Source organism: Nycticebus coucang, chromosome 11, assembly GCF_027406575.1.
Source record: "Nycticebus coucang isolate mNycCou1 chromosome 11, mNycCou1.pri, whole genome shotgun sequence".
Classification (NCBI taxonomy): domain Eukaryota; kingdom Metazoa; phylum Chordata; class Mammalia; order Primates; family Lorisidae; genus Nycticebus; species Nycticebus coucang.
The window spans coordinates 75313456-75330657 of NC_069790.1; the positions used below are offsets into that span (position 1 = coordinate 75313456).

The 17202-nt window shown below is 41.9% G+C and overlaps 1 protein-coding gene across 1 annotated transcript in view; it reads right to left on the reverse strand.

Moving 5' to 3' along the window:
- The window catches only part of RELN (reelin), a 533405-nt gene that overhangs the window by 101806 nt on the left and 414397 nt on the right, over positions 1-17202 (reverse strand). The window contains exons 29-31 of the mRNA XM_053609340.1: positions 7073-7230; positions 5306-5513; positions 3281-3357 (exon numbers count right to left, since the gene is read on the reverse strand). Of these exons, the coding sequence (XP_053465315.1) occupies positions 3281-3357; positions 5306-5513; positions 7073-7230 (443 nt within the window). The remainder of the gene's footprint in view (positions 1-3280; positions 3358-5305; positions 5514-7072; positions 7231-17202) is intronic.

Sequence of the window (17202 nt, forward strand, 5' to 3'; positions counted from 1 at the left end):
TGGCCTTTGTCTTGACTGCCACTGCACGAGACATTCTTTTTTTTTTAGATACAGAGTCTTACTTTATTGCCCTTGGTAGAGTGCCGTGGTGTCACACAGCTCACAGCAACCTCCAACTCCTGGGTTTAGGCGATTCTCTTGCCTCAGCCTCCCGAGCTGAGACTACAGGCACCCACCACAACGCCTGGCTATTTTTTTGTTGCAGTTTGGCTGGGGCCGGGTTTGAACCCGCCACCCTCGGTATATGGGACTGGCTGCCTACCCACTGAGCCACAGACATCACCCTACACAAGAGATTCTAAGCTGGAACCATTTGGCTAAGCTGCTCCCAAATTCCTGACTCACAGAAACTGTAAGGTAACAAATATTTGCTGTTTCAAGTCACTCAGTTTTGGAACAATTTGTTATACACCCTACCTCTCTCTAGTCCTACTGAATCTAAATTTGCATTTTAACAAGGCTCCCAAATGATTCACACATTAAAATAAAGCAGCACAGCTCAGGAGGTGCACAGTTTGTTGAGTTTCTGCTTCCTGCCCTTTTCCTCATTAGCTTTTTAAGGAGTGTCACATACACCTTCAGGCAGTAACAAGGTCTGCAGTGATGAGGGCTCCAATACCAAAGAACAATCCCAGATAAATACGAGGGAGTGGAGGGACGCAAGAAAGGAAACTGCAATACACACATCTTATGTCAGTTTTGAGCCTCATTAGCTGGGTCATCTAACATTGTACATCTGAATAAATCAAGCCCTTTAGCTCATCTGCTGAGCGTTTAAGGCGTGTAAAACATCTTTCTTTTTAAACTGCAATTCCATCTACATTCTGTCCAGTCTTACTGAAAATAGCCTAATTTTGATTTTAATTCCAAATATGTGAAGTGATGCTTCGGCTTGAGTAAGTAAAACATCTTTACTTTCATCATTGGAAGAGATTTGTTCAAGGATTTAAGCAGATTTACATTTTAACAACCGGTTTTTAATGAAAGGCTGAGAAATGCCTGTGGGATGTGAATTACATGGCCATTGCTGAGTTTATAAAAATGGCTCAGGACTAGTTGAGAAAAAGTTTCTTGTTCTAAAGAGATCCTGAGGGGAATTTGCCTCCCAGGGCAGACAGCCCCACTTGTAATCCGTGGTTAAATATAAAGCAGAGGCCCCTATCTGTGATAAGCAGACGCTTCCTGCTATACCATGCCCAGGGTTTTTATTTTCTATTTTTTTAGGTCATATACAAATAGAGGGTCATGGATTTGTCACTTTTCGAAAGAGTTATACACATACATTTCCTTTGGATTTCAATTTTTTTTTTTTTTTTTTTTTGTAGAGACAGAGTCTCAGTGTACCGCCCTCGGGTAGAGTGCCGTGGCGTCACACGGCTCACAGCAACCTCCAACTCCTGGGCTTACGCGATTCTCTTGCCTCAGCCTCCCGAGCAGCTGGGACCACAGGCGCCTGCCACAACGCCCGGCTATTTTTTTGTTGCAGTTTGGCCGGGGCTGGGTTTGAACCCGCCACCCTCGGCATATGGGGCCGGCGCCCCGCTCACTAAGCCACAGGCGCCGCCCTGGATTTCAATTTATTAAATGTAACTTCCTGGGTGAGCCCCCACCCAGACTATTCTATCTGAAATAAATTAGCATCTCCCCCCACAGAAGTTTACTTTCCATCTCATCAGCTAATTTGTTTCTGTCTAGCCCTTAGAACATAACATTTTCTGACTTAACTTCTTTTCTTTATTGTTTATTATCGGACTCTTCTCCTAGAACATTAGTTCCCTGATGGGCAGGGCTCTACCCTGGAGGTGTCCAGTAGTGCCACACTGGCTCCTCCCCTCCAGCACACGCTGGGTTTGTCCCTGATCCCTGCACCACACTTTCTCTTCCCCTCAGCCACGTGGTTGGCAACATCCAGAATCTATCCGGCAGCCGCTTCACAAGTTTGGGTGCTAGAGGACCTCAGATGACCCAGGAAGAAAATGTCGCACAAGAGAGAAATCCTGTTTGGCTCAGCCCACTGATATTTAGAGGTGCTTTGTTACTGCAGCATCCAGAACCGTGTCTGGCTTAGAACAGATTCTTGTCACAATAAATACTTGGTGAAGAAAATACAGAATGCACACAGCTATGATTTAATAAAAAAAAAAAAAAGAAGAAAATACAGAATGCAAAAGTGTCTATAAAAGCTTCTAGACCACTGCTCCAGTAAATGGATGATCTGGATAATTCCTAGCCTAAAAATACTGAGATACTCAGAAAAAGTTGTTAAAGCCTTCAGGTCGTGATACCACAACCAAGGAAATGAGGAGTTGAAGAACAGCCCTCAGTTGCTCCACTGACAAGCAGGTAGTATTGAAGCCAGTATGTTTTACACAGTCATATGAGATAATACCAACACAGAAGGTGCAAAACTCCTCACATGCTGTTCCTGAGGCCAAAGTTTGGAAGCTAAGCTTCTCCATTTGAGAAGCCCATGGATTTTGTGCTGGGAACTAACTCGCATTCCAGGTCCCTTAGTGAATCCCACCACTACGCTATAAGACTTTTGCATTTTCTTCAGAACCAAAGCATCTGAGTGAGAGGATGGCATGGGTGCCTCGGGAGGGTGAGTTCAGAGAGGGGGGCAGTGCGGTCTGATGGCTCAGGCGTATATTCTGGAGCCCCGTGAGTTGTTTGGATCGTTGCTCATCACTTACTAACTGCATGACTGTGAGCAAATTACTTGGCTTCTCTGTGCCTCAGTTTCTATAACTGTAAAATACAACGAATACTTATTGGCAAGGGGTATAATGTAGATAAAATTAACACTGGCAAAACACTTGGAATAGTGTCTTGCATATAAAAGGTCTCACTAAAGTAAACTTTTATTATTACCAACAACTGGTCCTCCTACCACAAGGATTCTTGGCTACCCAGAATGTTTATGAGCAGGAGTAGCGTTTGATCTGCATTCAGTAATGCCCCATGTAAATATGTTTCTAGCCCTCTACTTATGTAAAAGTTTCTGCTATTATCTTTTCCCCCCCTTTATGGAAGATTTAAAGGAATAGGGTTCCCTAACACAAATGCCCCTGTAATCCTGCCTACATCAGAGGAGACATGATATTTTTCAGGCTTGAGGATCTGTATAAGAACTCTTAGGGATCGGGGTTCCATGCAGCTACTCTGAAGAGAATGATTCAGGGTAATGTACTGGTTTGTAAAATGCTGGCCAAAATTTGATAGGAAAAAGGACTAGCATGTCAGTAGTAACTGTATTTCCTACAGAAATATAGGAGCTTACCTTCATTTCTAGCTCTTGGTTTGATGCAGGTAATACCTGAAGTTTTGCTTCCAATTTGTATATAAAATTGAACAAGTCTGGGGAAAAAAACTTGAGTTTATTGACAAGTAGATGAGTTCAAAGAGCTTTCCCCTTTGTAGGTTGATGTATTAGAAAAAAGAAAAACCTCCAGCAATCATTAAGTATACTTTTAAAACCAAAGGGCATATGACAAGCAGAAACTATTTAGATTATAATAACTTAATTCTTTAACCATTAAGAAAAACTTTATTAATAGGACCATTTATTTTTTTATTTTTTTTTTTTTTAATTTGAGACAGAGTCTCACTATGTCACCCTCAGTAGAGTGCTGTGGTGTCACAGCTCACAGCAACCTCAAACTCTTGGGCTTAAGAGATTCTCTTGCCTCCGCCTCTCAAGTAGCTGGGTCTACAGGTGCCTGCCACAACACCTGGCCACTTTTTTGTTGCAGTTGTCATTGTTCAGCTGTCCTGGGTTGGGTTCGAACCTGCCAGCCTTGGTCTATGTGGCCAGAGCCATAACCACTGTGCTATGGGCGCCAAGCCCATTAATTTTATTCTTTTTTTTTTTTTTTTGTAGAGACAGAGTCTCACTGTACCGCCCTCGGGTAGAGTGCCGTGGCATCACACAACTCACAGCAACCTCTAACTCTTGGGCTTACGCGATTCTCTTGCCTCAGCCTCCCAAGCAGCTGGGACTACAGGCGCCCGCCACAACGCCCGGCTATTTTTTTGTTGCCGTTTGGCCGGGGCTGGGTCCGAACCCACCACCCTCGGCATATGGGGCTGGCGCTCTACTCACTGAGCCACAGGCGCCGCCCGTTAATAAAGATTTAAACGAAAGAAATTACTCTGACCCCACTTCATAATGACAGTCTTATGTAAGTTAATGGAATTACCAAACAGAAATTCCTTAAATCCACATAACACCATCCTTGGAAACTCAAGATGAGGAAAAATCTAACATTAAGAAGTTGAATACTACATGAGTCATTGCACAAGTTTTCAGATTTACAAAAACCAAGAAACATAAAATCCGTGGGGACAGAAACAAATGCATCTCTGACAAACTGAGCAAGTTGATTGCATGGGTGACTCAGAAAGGACATTGTCAACTGTTTCTTGGAAGTGAAATAATGGATCATAATAGTCTGTCTCAAGACTTTTGTAGTGACCCACGTATCTTTGTTTAAGGGCAATTACTTGTCACTGATTTAGACTCGGTTGCCTAACTTTTTCACAACTGACACTCAGTCAGTGTGACATAAATTATGCCTCAGTCCCTGGTAAGCCACAGAGAGCTTGCTTAGCAGGCACGTCTCAGGGAACAATGTGGGTGGAAAGAAAGGGAAAGAGATTGAAGGCAGGAAAAATATGACATAGAATCCAAATTTTAGTGAGGAGAAGGTCAAAAAATTGAAAACTTTAAAAACATTTCCTGTCTTCCAATTTTCAAATAACTTGATTAATTAACAAAAAAGCACGTGTTCATTTTAGGTGTGCTTCTATTTCATTGGACCTTAAAAATCAAACAGTTCTCTATTTTACCAGTAGGTGTCAGTGTAGGTATTTTAAATTTCTGGGGCAGTTTCAGTAAGAGAATACAAAATTAGACAAATGAGGATGCATCATTTTTGGGACATAGAATTTAAAGTTAGAAAACCTTTGTTTCACATGGCATACCTTAAAAATAATACTAAATGGTTTTCATAATAACATGAAACTTTAGATAACCAAGCTGACATACACTAGACAGAGGCCATGGTGATACATACCATCCATGGAAACTCGCTTATACTTATTAGTGAATTTTGGTATGATTATTGTAGAAACTACCTATTTTACTGTAGAGTTAAAGTTTTCTTCATTTTTACATATCACCATCTCTATATAGAAACTTTATTATATAAACTCTCTATAATATAACAGAATGTTTTAGGCTAGACCACATTGTGTGATAAATACTGTGTTCATGCAGAAAGAAGTATACCAATTAACTACTTACCTGATACTTCTAGTGTCCAGAGGAACAGTCCTCGCTTCCCTTTTTCCAGGGCCATTGAAGTAGAGAGATTTGCCATCATTCAGTGTTCCACAGCCAGTTCCAACCTGGCCGCCAGTTATCTTGTACCACAGAGGGCTGAGCTTCCCCTCAAACCTATCAAACATCTCACTGTGATTAGGGACATTTGACACACAGGTTCCTTGTGCAGCTTCAGAAAAAAGAAATACACAGGAGAGATGCTTGCTTGGAATCACAAAACATTAGAAAGTATATTTAACACATGAATGAAGGAAGAATTTCTATTGGTATTGGGAAAGGAAGACAAATGAAAATTTGTATCTCACAATTATCTGCTTGAAAGACAGCCATTATCACCAAAGTCAAAATTGCTATTCTGCCTCTGTAGTTTCTTACCTTTGAATAAGGTAAGGGAACTACACATTTCCATAGTTCTTGCTATTGAGGATTTGTATAAACTGAGAAATAGATTTTGTGTACTAGAAAATTTGCTCATTTGTTGTCCTATTGTAGGACCAAGAAGGAAGGGGCATCGGACTTAGATTAAAAAAAAAAAAAAAAATACCGGGCGGCGCGCCGGCCCCATATACTGAGGGTGGCGGGTTCAAACCCAGCCTCGGCCAAACTGCAACAAAAAAATAACCGGGCGTTGTGGTGCGTGCCTGTAGTCCCAGCTGCTCGGGAGGCTGAGGCAAGAGAATCGCGTAAGCCCAAGAGTTAGAGGTTGCTGTGAGCCATGTGATGCCACGGCACTCTACCCAAGGGTGGTACAGTGAGACTCTGTCTCTACAAAAAAAAAAAAAAAAAAATACCCTTGCAACTATGAGTGACAGCATTCTGCACGGAAGCCCTGCATGACATATGTTCGTCCTTGGTCACATGCCAGACGAAGACCAGAGCACTGAAAAGCCGTGAAGAAGCCTTTTGAAGTGGTCTCCAGGAAAAATCCAAAAAGAAATTTTGAAGCTTATAATATTTTCTCCAAGTTTACTCTTTAATCTTGGCTGCCCTTTCAATTTTGCTTGTAGCAACAGCTAAAGGTGGCTGTGGTCAAAAAATACTTTCCTTGTAAAATTTTCTTCAGGTAGTCTTGGATTTATCATTTCATAAGTTGCATTTTTACTTTAAATGTATAACATTACATTTCTTATAAGAAGCAATATAAAAGTTCAGGGAGACTCTGCAGCCTAGTAGTTAAGAGCTTGGGTTTGGGTTGCGGAGAATGACGGCTAGGCTCTTACAGCCTGCCCTAGAAACTCCCAGCTCTGTGACCTTGGGAGAACTAATAAACCTGCATGTGCCTCAGTTTCCTCAAATATAAACTGGGTTTATAGTACTATGCCACAGGGTTATTGGTAGAATTAAATGAGATAAAATACAAAGCCATACTTTAGTGCCTGGCAGGAAGTAGGGCCTCAACCAATGTTAATAACTATTGCTTTTGCATAATAAATCCTATGAATTTTGTGTTATAGTTTCTTCTTTAGGTAGCTCAAAAGTAAAAAATATCTTAGCAACTCATGCGCCTGGGTTGCAAATTCGCACAATTTTTAGACTTACAGAAGAATATGAAGGCTGTCCGGAAAGTATCCAGCCATGCACTATGAAAAAGAGAGATGTATATGGATGGATACTTTCTGAACAGCCCTCAGAAACTCAGGATCTATTTCATTGAAAGAATAACATGAATTACAGTACAAGAGATGAATATTTATAAACCAACCACCAGGAACATTTATTTAGCCTTACCAGTGTACCCTAGGTCACAGAAACATACTCCTGAAATGCAGTCCCCACGGCCACTGCAGTAACTGGGACAAGGCTCGGATATATACACTCCATCTAAACCAAATGGAGGCACATTTTTCTGTGAGCTGCTCTCCTGGATCCATCGGAATCTGGTCTTGCTGTTGGTAAAAACAATACATCTGTTTCTTGTACCAATATCTCAGACAAAGCTCCAGAATACAGAAAGGTAAAGAAAAACTCAGGAAAGATCTAGTATTCATTTGAAAGTCCCACTTGCTTGATTGCACACCTAAGGTGTCTCTCTCAGTTTTTCTAAAAGATTCTTGATTTCTCTTTCAGCAAAAATGTTTCAATGCTGGGAGGATATTAGGTCTAAAAGACTTGTGATGGCCAGAACATATCATAGGTTTCACTTGCGTATTTTGTCACTTTCTGTTCTTTTAGTAATACATAAAATCCAGAAACATATTCCTTTACTTAATAATTTCACCCTTCCATTGCACTGATTTTATGCGTATTTTCAAAAGAGGTTATTTGAGAATTTTGAAAACATCAAGTAAAACATTCTTCATTAGGACATATGAGGGAACTCTGGCTATTTGCTGTTGTCATGCTTCAGGCAGGGAAGAATTAAGTTTGCACTGACGGTTCTATTCCCTTCTGTGTCATCCTTCCCTTCCTTTTCATCTCTCATCTTCAAATCTCCAAGATGCTCATTCTGTGAACTCTTAGCAACCAGTTAGGTTACCAGTGAATACCAGTAACTGCCAATGAGCAAAAGAGGCAACTAGTCCCAGTGCTTCAATACTCTGGATCACTGGGGGTTGGGGGCTGGCCAGTCCTCCTAGCTCTAGAACAATAGTTTTGATACTGTCAAACTAAAACTGGTCCCAAATGCTTTCCAATCTTTTCAACATATTTCTTCTCTTTTCAAATATATGAACACATACATACATCTATGATTTCATACCAGAGAAATACCTCTTCCTCATCAAAGGAGGAAGATGTATTAAACTCCAACATATTTTGCTGCCAGTATTTATGGACTGTTGAGCGAACCTAGTTTCCTAGTAAACAAGGATGAAGAATCATAAGAAGACTATTCAGGACAACAGCAGAGAAAGATGGCTTCCTCTCCCTTCCATTATTGTGAAATGACGTGGCAGTATCAGAACGCATTGCTTCCCAGCTTTTCAAAGGGCTTTGGAAATTGGGTGACACTGAACCATAACCTGGCTTTTTCTTTTCTTCATTATTTTAAGTTAACTATTTTTGGCAAATTTTCAACACGTAACCAACAGTGTTGTTTTCTAGGCTTAAAAGTTTTCAGAGATTAGTTGTCTATTAACATAAGACCCACTTTCAGTGAGTTAAAAGTAAGGTAAACTTATAAAAGCATTTCCTTTGGGGATAATTCAAAATACATTGGTCTTAGAATGGGAATTAATCAAGTCAGGGTAATTTTTAAGGCAAAAAGGTAATGAATTAAAGACAAGTATAAAAATAAGACAAAAGCAAATACGTACATACATATGTATATGTATATATAGCTGTTCTAGTACCATGGACCTTGAGAAAATTCCTTCCCTTGGAGTTGTAATATTATTTAGCCTGTGAAGATATTTTTCCTCTCAAAGAAAGTAAATGAAATTGATAGATATCAATATTTGCCAATTGCTTTGGAGGAAAATGTTAAGGCCTCTTTGCTCCTTCTAAAAGAGAGATTTCCTGTCTGTGATAAATAAGAAAAACAAGCCAATTCAGGGATACAAGTCCTCTTGCATGAGAAATCATGCTTGCTGCTTGTTTTTATGTTTCTATAATAGAACCCAGAGAGACATGAATCCAAGATTTCTGCCATATGGAAAATAAAAGAGAAAGAACAACTTCTTTCCCCTATTCTAAGCTTTCCCACTTGGGTAAGATGAGGGCATCTCCCCATCAACGGCTCCACTTCATGGAAGAAGCAGGCTCATCTGGGCTCAGAAGAATTTAGAAAGTTGAAGAATTCTAGAAAAAGTTTTGGTAACTTGATAGTGAATGAAGGACAAGTGAAACCTTTTGACACATCTTCGTTTCTTGGGGTCTTGTATTTTTCATTGTAATATTAAAATAATCAAGTTCTGCTCTGGCCAGAGTAAAGAGGCATCCCTGTTTGCAGATCCTAAGGTTCCTAAAGACCCAACAAGCAGAGTACACGCTGTTACATGTTCGAAAAGATAAAAGACGTCAGGAGTTCAATATTAAGGAAATGATGTTTAAATAAGAAAAAAGGAAACCAAACTGATCTTGGTTAGCAGGGCGAGTCCAGAACATGGTAAGTCATAGTTGAGAGTCCTGGTAGAAAACTGTATTTCAGTGAAAGGGCAAGAGATGGTTCCTCTCTTCCTTCTTTCAATCTTTGTGAGCTGTTTTTTATTGGAAGGTACAAATCAAAATAACAAAAGGTTTTAAGGGCCATGACCTAAGTAAGTTTCACTTCATTTTCATTTCCTCACTGTGCCTGGGCCCTGATGCCTGTTGCTACTTTGTTCTCTTCTCAGTGGCCAGCTTTGGGATTGAACTTAAGTAGTTTCGTAAGGTCAAGGTTGCTGGAATAAGAAGAATGGGTAAGAGAAAGACTAGTCAGAGAGAGACTGATACAGCTTGGCCATTTGTCCCCTCCAAACCTCAGGCTGAAATTTGATCCCTGATGTTGGGAGTGGGGCCTGGTGGTGTCTGGGTCATGTGGGCAGATTCCTCAGAAGGGCTTGGTACAGTGAGTTCTCCGTCTGTTACTTCTTTTTTTTTTTTTAATTAAGTCATTTGTACATAGATCATGAATACATTTATGCCCTTGTGGGATTCAATGTGTTGATTATTTGTACAAATTGGAGTGCTTACATCCTACTAATTAACATAGCCTTCACCTCATTTACCCAATTACAGTGTTAAGACATTTGTGTTCTGCACCTGATAGATCCAACTTGTACTTGCAATATGGTCCATAGGTGTGGTCCCTCTCCTAACCCTCCCTCTATCGACCCACCCTCCTTCTGTTACTTCTTGAACAGAGCATCTCCTTGCCCTTTTCTCCTTTCTTCCTTCCTCCTGCTTGCTGCCTTTTGCCTTCCACCATGACTGGATGCAGTCTGGGACCCTCACCAGAAGCAGCTGCTGGCTCCAGGCTTCTTGTACAGCCTGCAGAACCATGAGCCAAACAATTCTCTTTTCTTTATGACTTCCCAAACCTCAGCTATTCTTTTATAGCAACACTAACAGACCAAGATAGAGACCATTAGAAGAAGGAAGGAAATAAATGAGCCAAAGTTAAGCTAGTAAGTATGACTAGATTCCACACTTTTAAAGTTAAGGAGATATACCCTTGTGATTATTAATAGTATGAACGTACTTGTGCTAATCTCTCCTTTCCAAGGAAACAACAGATGCAGAACAAGGATTTCTTGCTAAATAGCACTGAATTTATTTTCAAAAATACATAAAAAAGGTCGGTGTTTTCATTATGGTTTTGCTAGTCTTTATTCTTTATCCAACATCTCTTTATCCAACCAACATTTATTAATTCAACCAACATTTAGCAAGCACATACAGCACGCCAGGAGGGCAGGTTGTACTGTGGGGAGTGAAATCCAGACACAGTTCCTGCCCTCATGTGGTCCACACTTGAGTGGGGAGACACTTACTCAGGCACCCACAGAAAGAATGTACCTGTGTCACTTGACAGCCACCCCTGAGAAGGACATGGAGCTAGGACAGCCTGCCACAGAAGTCTTTGACTTGAGAGTCAGGGAGGTCTAGGAAGGATTTGGAGGAAGTAATGACTGAGAAAAAAGAGTTTAATCTGATGTAATTTTCCTAGAAATAAACCACAGTGTGGTTTGACTACTCACATCATTCAACAAAATTTCCCCTTTTGTTTTGCATTTCCCAGATAAGGTAAAAAAGGAGAAGATAAGACTTTTTCTTTGTCTCTTTCCCCAACTTTCATCTTTGTTTGAAGGATGTCTCAGGGATCAGAAGACTGGCTTCTACACCTCACTTTTCCATCACCACACAGTTCAGAGAGATGCTGCGTCCACCTCTCAGACCAGGAAGGTTCCTGTGCACCTGCGCGTGCTGTGCACAGGGACACAGGTGATTAGTGATGGTAGAGACCTCAGTAGAATACCAAGCAATTGTGTTTCTAGCCCTGCACAGAGATGCTCACTCTTTTACACTCTACATAGGCAATCTAGGGCAGGCCATGTGGTATAGTCTCTGGATAGGGAGGCCTCTGGGAGTCCAGAGAGACACAACACATTTTCACCACCATCTATGTCTTTCTTCTATAGATAAGAACCCAGTGAACTAGGAAGGGCACAAACTGTTCCTTTAAGAAAATCAGCCTAGAGTTATTTCTGAAAGAGCAAATGTTCTAGTAACTACTGCAAGCATGTTGCCTCATGGAAAATAGCTCCACATTTTAACAATTTTAACACTTAGAATTCTCAGCTTTCCAACATTGTACTTGGAGATATCTGAGTTTAACATATTGCAGAAGGAACAACAACAGCTCATTTAGTTGGGGTAAAGTAGAAACATATTTACTACTCTTTAGCAGAGGGTTCTTCATCACAAATGCCATCAACCAGCAAGCTGGATGTTATCCAAATTAACTGGGAAGGTGAATTCTAATGGAGATTTCTTCTCCCAAAAGCTGAGGTCCAAGAAAATATTAGTATTTTAGGAGCCTCAAAATATTGTCTCACTTTGTGATGCCAAGGATGACCTTTTCTTACTTCTAATATGTGGCTTTTCCAATTGTGTTATTTCACCCAACATCAAATGAATTGCCGTTTCAGAGTCCGCTGTATATTATTTGGCTTTGAGAAACTCAAACTGGATTTGTGTTTCTTGGATCCTAAATGTATTATTTACTTTTACAGTGATGTCTTCCCAGCACCCTGATAGTCTACTCATTGTGGCAAAGATGTGACACTTGATGTCCCTAACTTCATGTCAGGCAACACCTATCTACTTGGGAGAGCTTGGTTTCAGAAAGTGTGGGAAAAAGAAGGCAGCTGTGGAGATGAGGGCTATGAGGACCACGCTGTTGCATGAGTGTTACGTGATCAGATGGCTGTTTAGCTGCAAACATAGCCATGTCTTTATGGATAAGGAACAATGTCTAGGTAAAGCCTAGAGAGTAGGATCCAGAGCTGAGAAGAACAATGGATTAGGGACCTACTCCCAGGGAGAACTGTCTTAATCAAGGAAACTTTCTTGTCCTAGATATTCTTAGAAGAGGGAGCCTAGTAACAAGTCTCTTTTTGACTTTAAGAATTCTGTGGGCCAATGACTGCTATGTGCTTTTCATTCCTTCTTTTTATTGTTTTTTTTGAGCAGGAATATCTGCTGTGGTCACTCTCATTGTCTCACCACTTCATGTTGGGTGTGGGGAAAGTAGATAACCTGTTGATGGGCCAAGAGGAAGCACACCCACACACTCCTCAACCTGGTACAGATCATAAGATCAGGGAGTGAGCGCCAAAATGGGATGAGAATTTGCGGATCTTGGGAGGAGAGTTAGTGCATTTTTCATGCGGTAATGATGGGACTTATTGGTGCTAGGACAGACCTGGTAGATTGTTTCAATGAAACAGACCTGGATAGACCTGGTAGATTGTCCCAATTCATTAATCACACCTCCTTTTGTATACACTTCTCTGTAATGTGACTTCTATGGACTGCCTATCAAAAAAGGAATCTATTTCTCCACTTTTTGAATCTAGACTGGCTTTGTGATTTTCTTTGACCACTAGGATATGGCAAATAGGACTCTGTGGCTACTTTTGTTCTCTAGGAATTCTGGAACCACCTATCTGTGAAAAATACTGGGATAAAGACCCTAGAGAGGGAAAGGTCCCACTGGTTCACTAACCAGCTCATCAGCTGAAGGCAGCTACGTGATGGAGCCCAGGAGAAACCAGTAGAAGAACCACCCTCAGCTGACTCCACAGAACCATGAGGGATAATAAATCATTATTGTTTCAAGCCACTAAGTTTTGAAGAAATGTGTTGTATAGCAACAGACAACTATCCAAATATTATCCGGGGCTCTACTGAAGAATATAAACAAATAGTAAGGATTGTTTTTTTTAAGAAGTGATGCATCTGTGTATCTCTGACTCCCTTTTCTTTTTACTGGCTAAAAGATGACAAGATCTGGATAGCTGCTTTGGATCTAGAGATGGAAGCCATATGAAAGCAGAGCCACCCTGTTAACTCTCAACTGCTCACCTTTGGACCAATATACGAGAAAAAAAAAACTTCTACCTTGTCTAAAAATTCTTAAGACAGTGTGTTTGTGTGTTTCTCTGTTACAATAGGTGGGGCTGTATCGTAACTAACAAAGACTGTAAGTCAAATTCTTAAATTTCATTGAAGGTGATAAACTTGTCAACTCTGCCCCCTCCACATCAAATATCTAAAGCACTTGAGTCTCTCTCTTTGACAAACTACAAAGAACACTGACACGTAAAGACAACAAAATTACCTACAAATTGACCTGGATGTGCTGGTTGACAACTCTTTTGTGAAATAGCTGATGTTTAAAGATTATGCTTCAAGGTTTAGCAGATTAGCACAAGATCTTGAGTATCCCTGAATAAGTTCCTTCCCACTCCAGGAAGTTTGCCTACCAATGGCTGCAGTGTAACTTTGAGGCGTGCAGATCTAGTGACAAGGGGCAGCAGAGAGCACAACTAGCTTATCTAGCCATATGATGATCAACCACCAGTAAATTTGGTGATAAGGTGAAAGATGTCACAGACAGAATGGTCCCTAATAACTTTATGGATAAGCCACTTCTATAGATTGCTAAGCTTTTACCCTTATATATAAGTCAGAATGAGGCAGATTATGTTTGGTGACTTAACCCCAATCTCTGTGTTTTAACCCAACAAACGTTTGTATCTCACTTGTTTTATGACTTTATTTTTATTATTTTTTTGAGACAGAGTCTCACTTTGTTGCCCCAGGCTGGAGTGAGGGGCATCATAGCTCAGAGCAACCTTAGACTCCTTGGCGCAAGCAGTCCTCTTGCCTCAGCCGCCCAAGTAGCTGGGACTACAGGTACCACCACGCCTGGCTAATTTTCCTATTTTTAGTAGAGATGAGGTCTTGCTCTTGCTTAGACTGGTCTCCAACTCCTAAGCTCAAGCAATCCACCCACCTCGGCCTCCCAGAGTGCTAGGATTATAGGTATAAGCCACTGCGCCCAGCTTATTTCTCAACTATTTCATATGTCCAGGGTAGGCTGGCAAGGGAGTCTGCTTTTTGTACTCAGGGACACAGACTAACATATGACTCATCTCAGTTCATACTTCTCTGAAGCAGAGAACATGTCAAAATTCACATGGGCTCTTAAAGTTATATGTTTCATTGCAATTCACATTTCATTCAGCCATGCCAAATTTTAATGAGTGTGGAGAATGGATAATCTTCTCTTGTTCTAGGAAGGAAGAAAGCTGCAGATATTGTATACCAACCATATATGACCTCATCAGGAAGCAGAGTGCAACTTCTGATATCATTTCAGCTCTATAAACATAAATGTTTTGACTGAGTCAGAATTAATGTCATATCCTAGGATTTAATTAAGAAGTGAACTTAGAACTTGAAAAATGTTTATGTTTTGTAAAGTGATAAAGTTAAAAAATACCAATCTCGGGTCGGCGCCTGTAGCCCAAGCAGCTAAGGTGCCAGCCACATACAACAGACCTGATAGGTTCAAATCCAGTGTGGGCCTGCCAAAACAACAATGACAACTACAACAACAAAAAAGCTGGGTGTTACGGCAGGTGCCTGTCATCCCAGCTACTTGGGAGGCTGAGGCAAGAGAATCACTTAAGCCCTGGAGTTGGATGTTGCTGTGAGCTGTGATGCCATAGCACTCTCCCCAGGGCGACAGCTTGAGGCTCTGTCTCAAACAAACAAAAAACAAACAAACAAAAAAACCCCAATCTCTGTGTTGCCTACTCTATCTGGTATAGGTATACATACTATAGATTTATTATAGAATGGCAAGCCTGGACAAAAGTGTATCTTTTTTAATAATCAGAACATGTCTGTTTTCTTTCTTTTTACTCTACAATGGTAATTAAATGATCCTGCATTTCACCCTTCTGTCTTAGCTGCCTGGATGCTAAGAGTCAAATTTGTTGTCCTTATTATTAAAACTAATTCACTTCGGGCGGCGCCTGTGGCTCAAGGAGTAGGGCGCCGGTCCCATATGCCAGAGGTGGTGGGTTCAAACCTAGCCCTGGCCAAAAAATCCAAAAAAAAAAAAAAAAAAAAAGAAAACTAATTCACTTCAAGTTCTCAGTTCATAGATCTCATTCTTCTGTCAATTGATCTTTAATCTTTCTTTTTTTTTTGAGACAGAGCCTCAAGCTGTCGCCCTGGGTAGAATGCTATGGCTTCACAGCTCACAGCAACCTCCAACTCTTGGGCTCAAGCAATTCTCCTCTGCCTCCCAAGTAGCTGGGACTACAGGCGCCCGCCACAACGCCCAGCTAATTTTTGGTTGCAGCCATCATTGTTGTTTGGCGGGCCCGGGCTGGATTCGAACCCGCCAGCTCAGATGTACGTGGCTGGCACCTTAGCCACTTGAGCCACAGGCACCAAACCGATCCTTAATCTTTCTATTGTTTTACTATTTATTTCAATAGGCATTTAAAAGGATCATTTATATTTCAAGGTATCTCAACTTATCAAGGTAAGGAGACATTAAATCATTAAAAATCTATATATGGAAGATCTTAATCTAAGATGGTGGCTGAGTAACAGGTTCCCTGCAACAGGGCACGGTGAGTCTGGGGAGATAAGACTCCAGGCATCTCTGGATGGTGGGATCTGCCTATAATCATCCCTTTGAGGATACAGGGAGTCAGCAAGGGACTTCTGGACTCCAAGAGGAGGACAAAAACAGTGGAAAACTGGCAAGTGGTTGCGTGTGTTCAATCGATCTAAGCCTGCCAGCAGCTGTAAGTACAAGCAGCAGTGAGACTGCAAACTGGAAAGGCCTTACCTATGAACTGTTTCGGTGTTTTTGGACTTGGCACTCAGTTGAACTGCCTTGGGGAGAGCTTGAGCAGGAATGCGGAGAACTTTGGGCATTGTCGAGGGCCCCAAACTGAGCCGCTGAGCCAGACGGAGCTAATAGTGTTTGGCTGTGGGCTGCAGGGAGCCACTGTGAGAGAACTGCCCTGGCAAGCTCCACCCTCAGGGTCACAGAGCAAAGATCAGATGGGAGCTAGTAACTTAGTGACTGAGCAGCCTAAAGGCTGGGACTGAGCTGCCTTACAGCCTAACCCTCAGGGGCAGAGTGAGACCAGTTTTGGCACACTGGAGCCTAGGGCTGTTGCCCTGGGTAGAGTGCTGTGGTACCACAGCTCATAGCAGCCTCAAACTCCCGGGCTTGGTGCTGCCCGGACCTCCATAAGAGCTGTGCCACGACCTCCAACCCACGACCAGTGTCCGCCGGGCCTCCGCATGCCCTGACCAGGAACAGCGGGAGCCGCGTAACTCTGCCTCCTCCCTCCTGTACCTTCCCTGCATCCACACCGGCCCGCTCGTCTGGCCAGGGACTCTGGTAGCTGTGTGCCCTCCGGAGCACTCCCTGCCTCTGCGCGGAGCCCTTTTCCTGGCCAGAGACTACTGGAGCCTTGGGCTCTCTGTGCCAAAGTCACTGGGTGCCAGGCACTCCCAGAACTGTGCGCACCACCTCCCGCCCTGTTGCTGGATCCGGGTGTGTCACACTCTGGAGCTGCTTCCACAACCAGAACTTCCTGACTGGGGCAGCCCCAGAGGAACAAAACAGGGTCACTCCCTACAAAGATCCAGCAACAACAGAGTGATCCCACTGGGATCTAACCTTGGAGAGACACCTCCCCAACTCTGAGGACGGACAGAAGCAACGGTGAAAAACAATCACGAGGTAAAATCAACAGAAAAACTCTGGCAATATGAATAATCAGAGTAGATCAACTCCCCCAAGGATCAATGGAGCACACACAGCACAAGATCCCATGCCCAAACAAACAGCTGAGATGTCAGAAATCAAATTCAGAATCTGGATAGCAAATAAG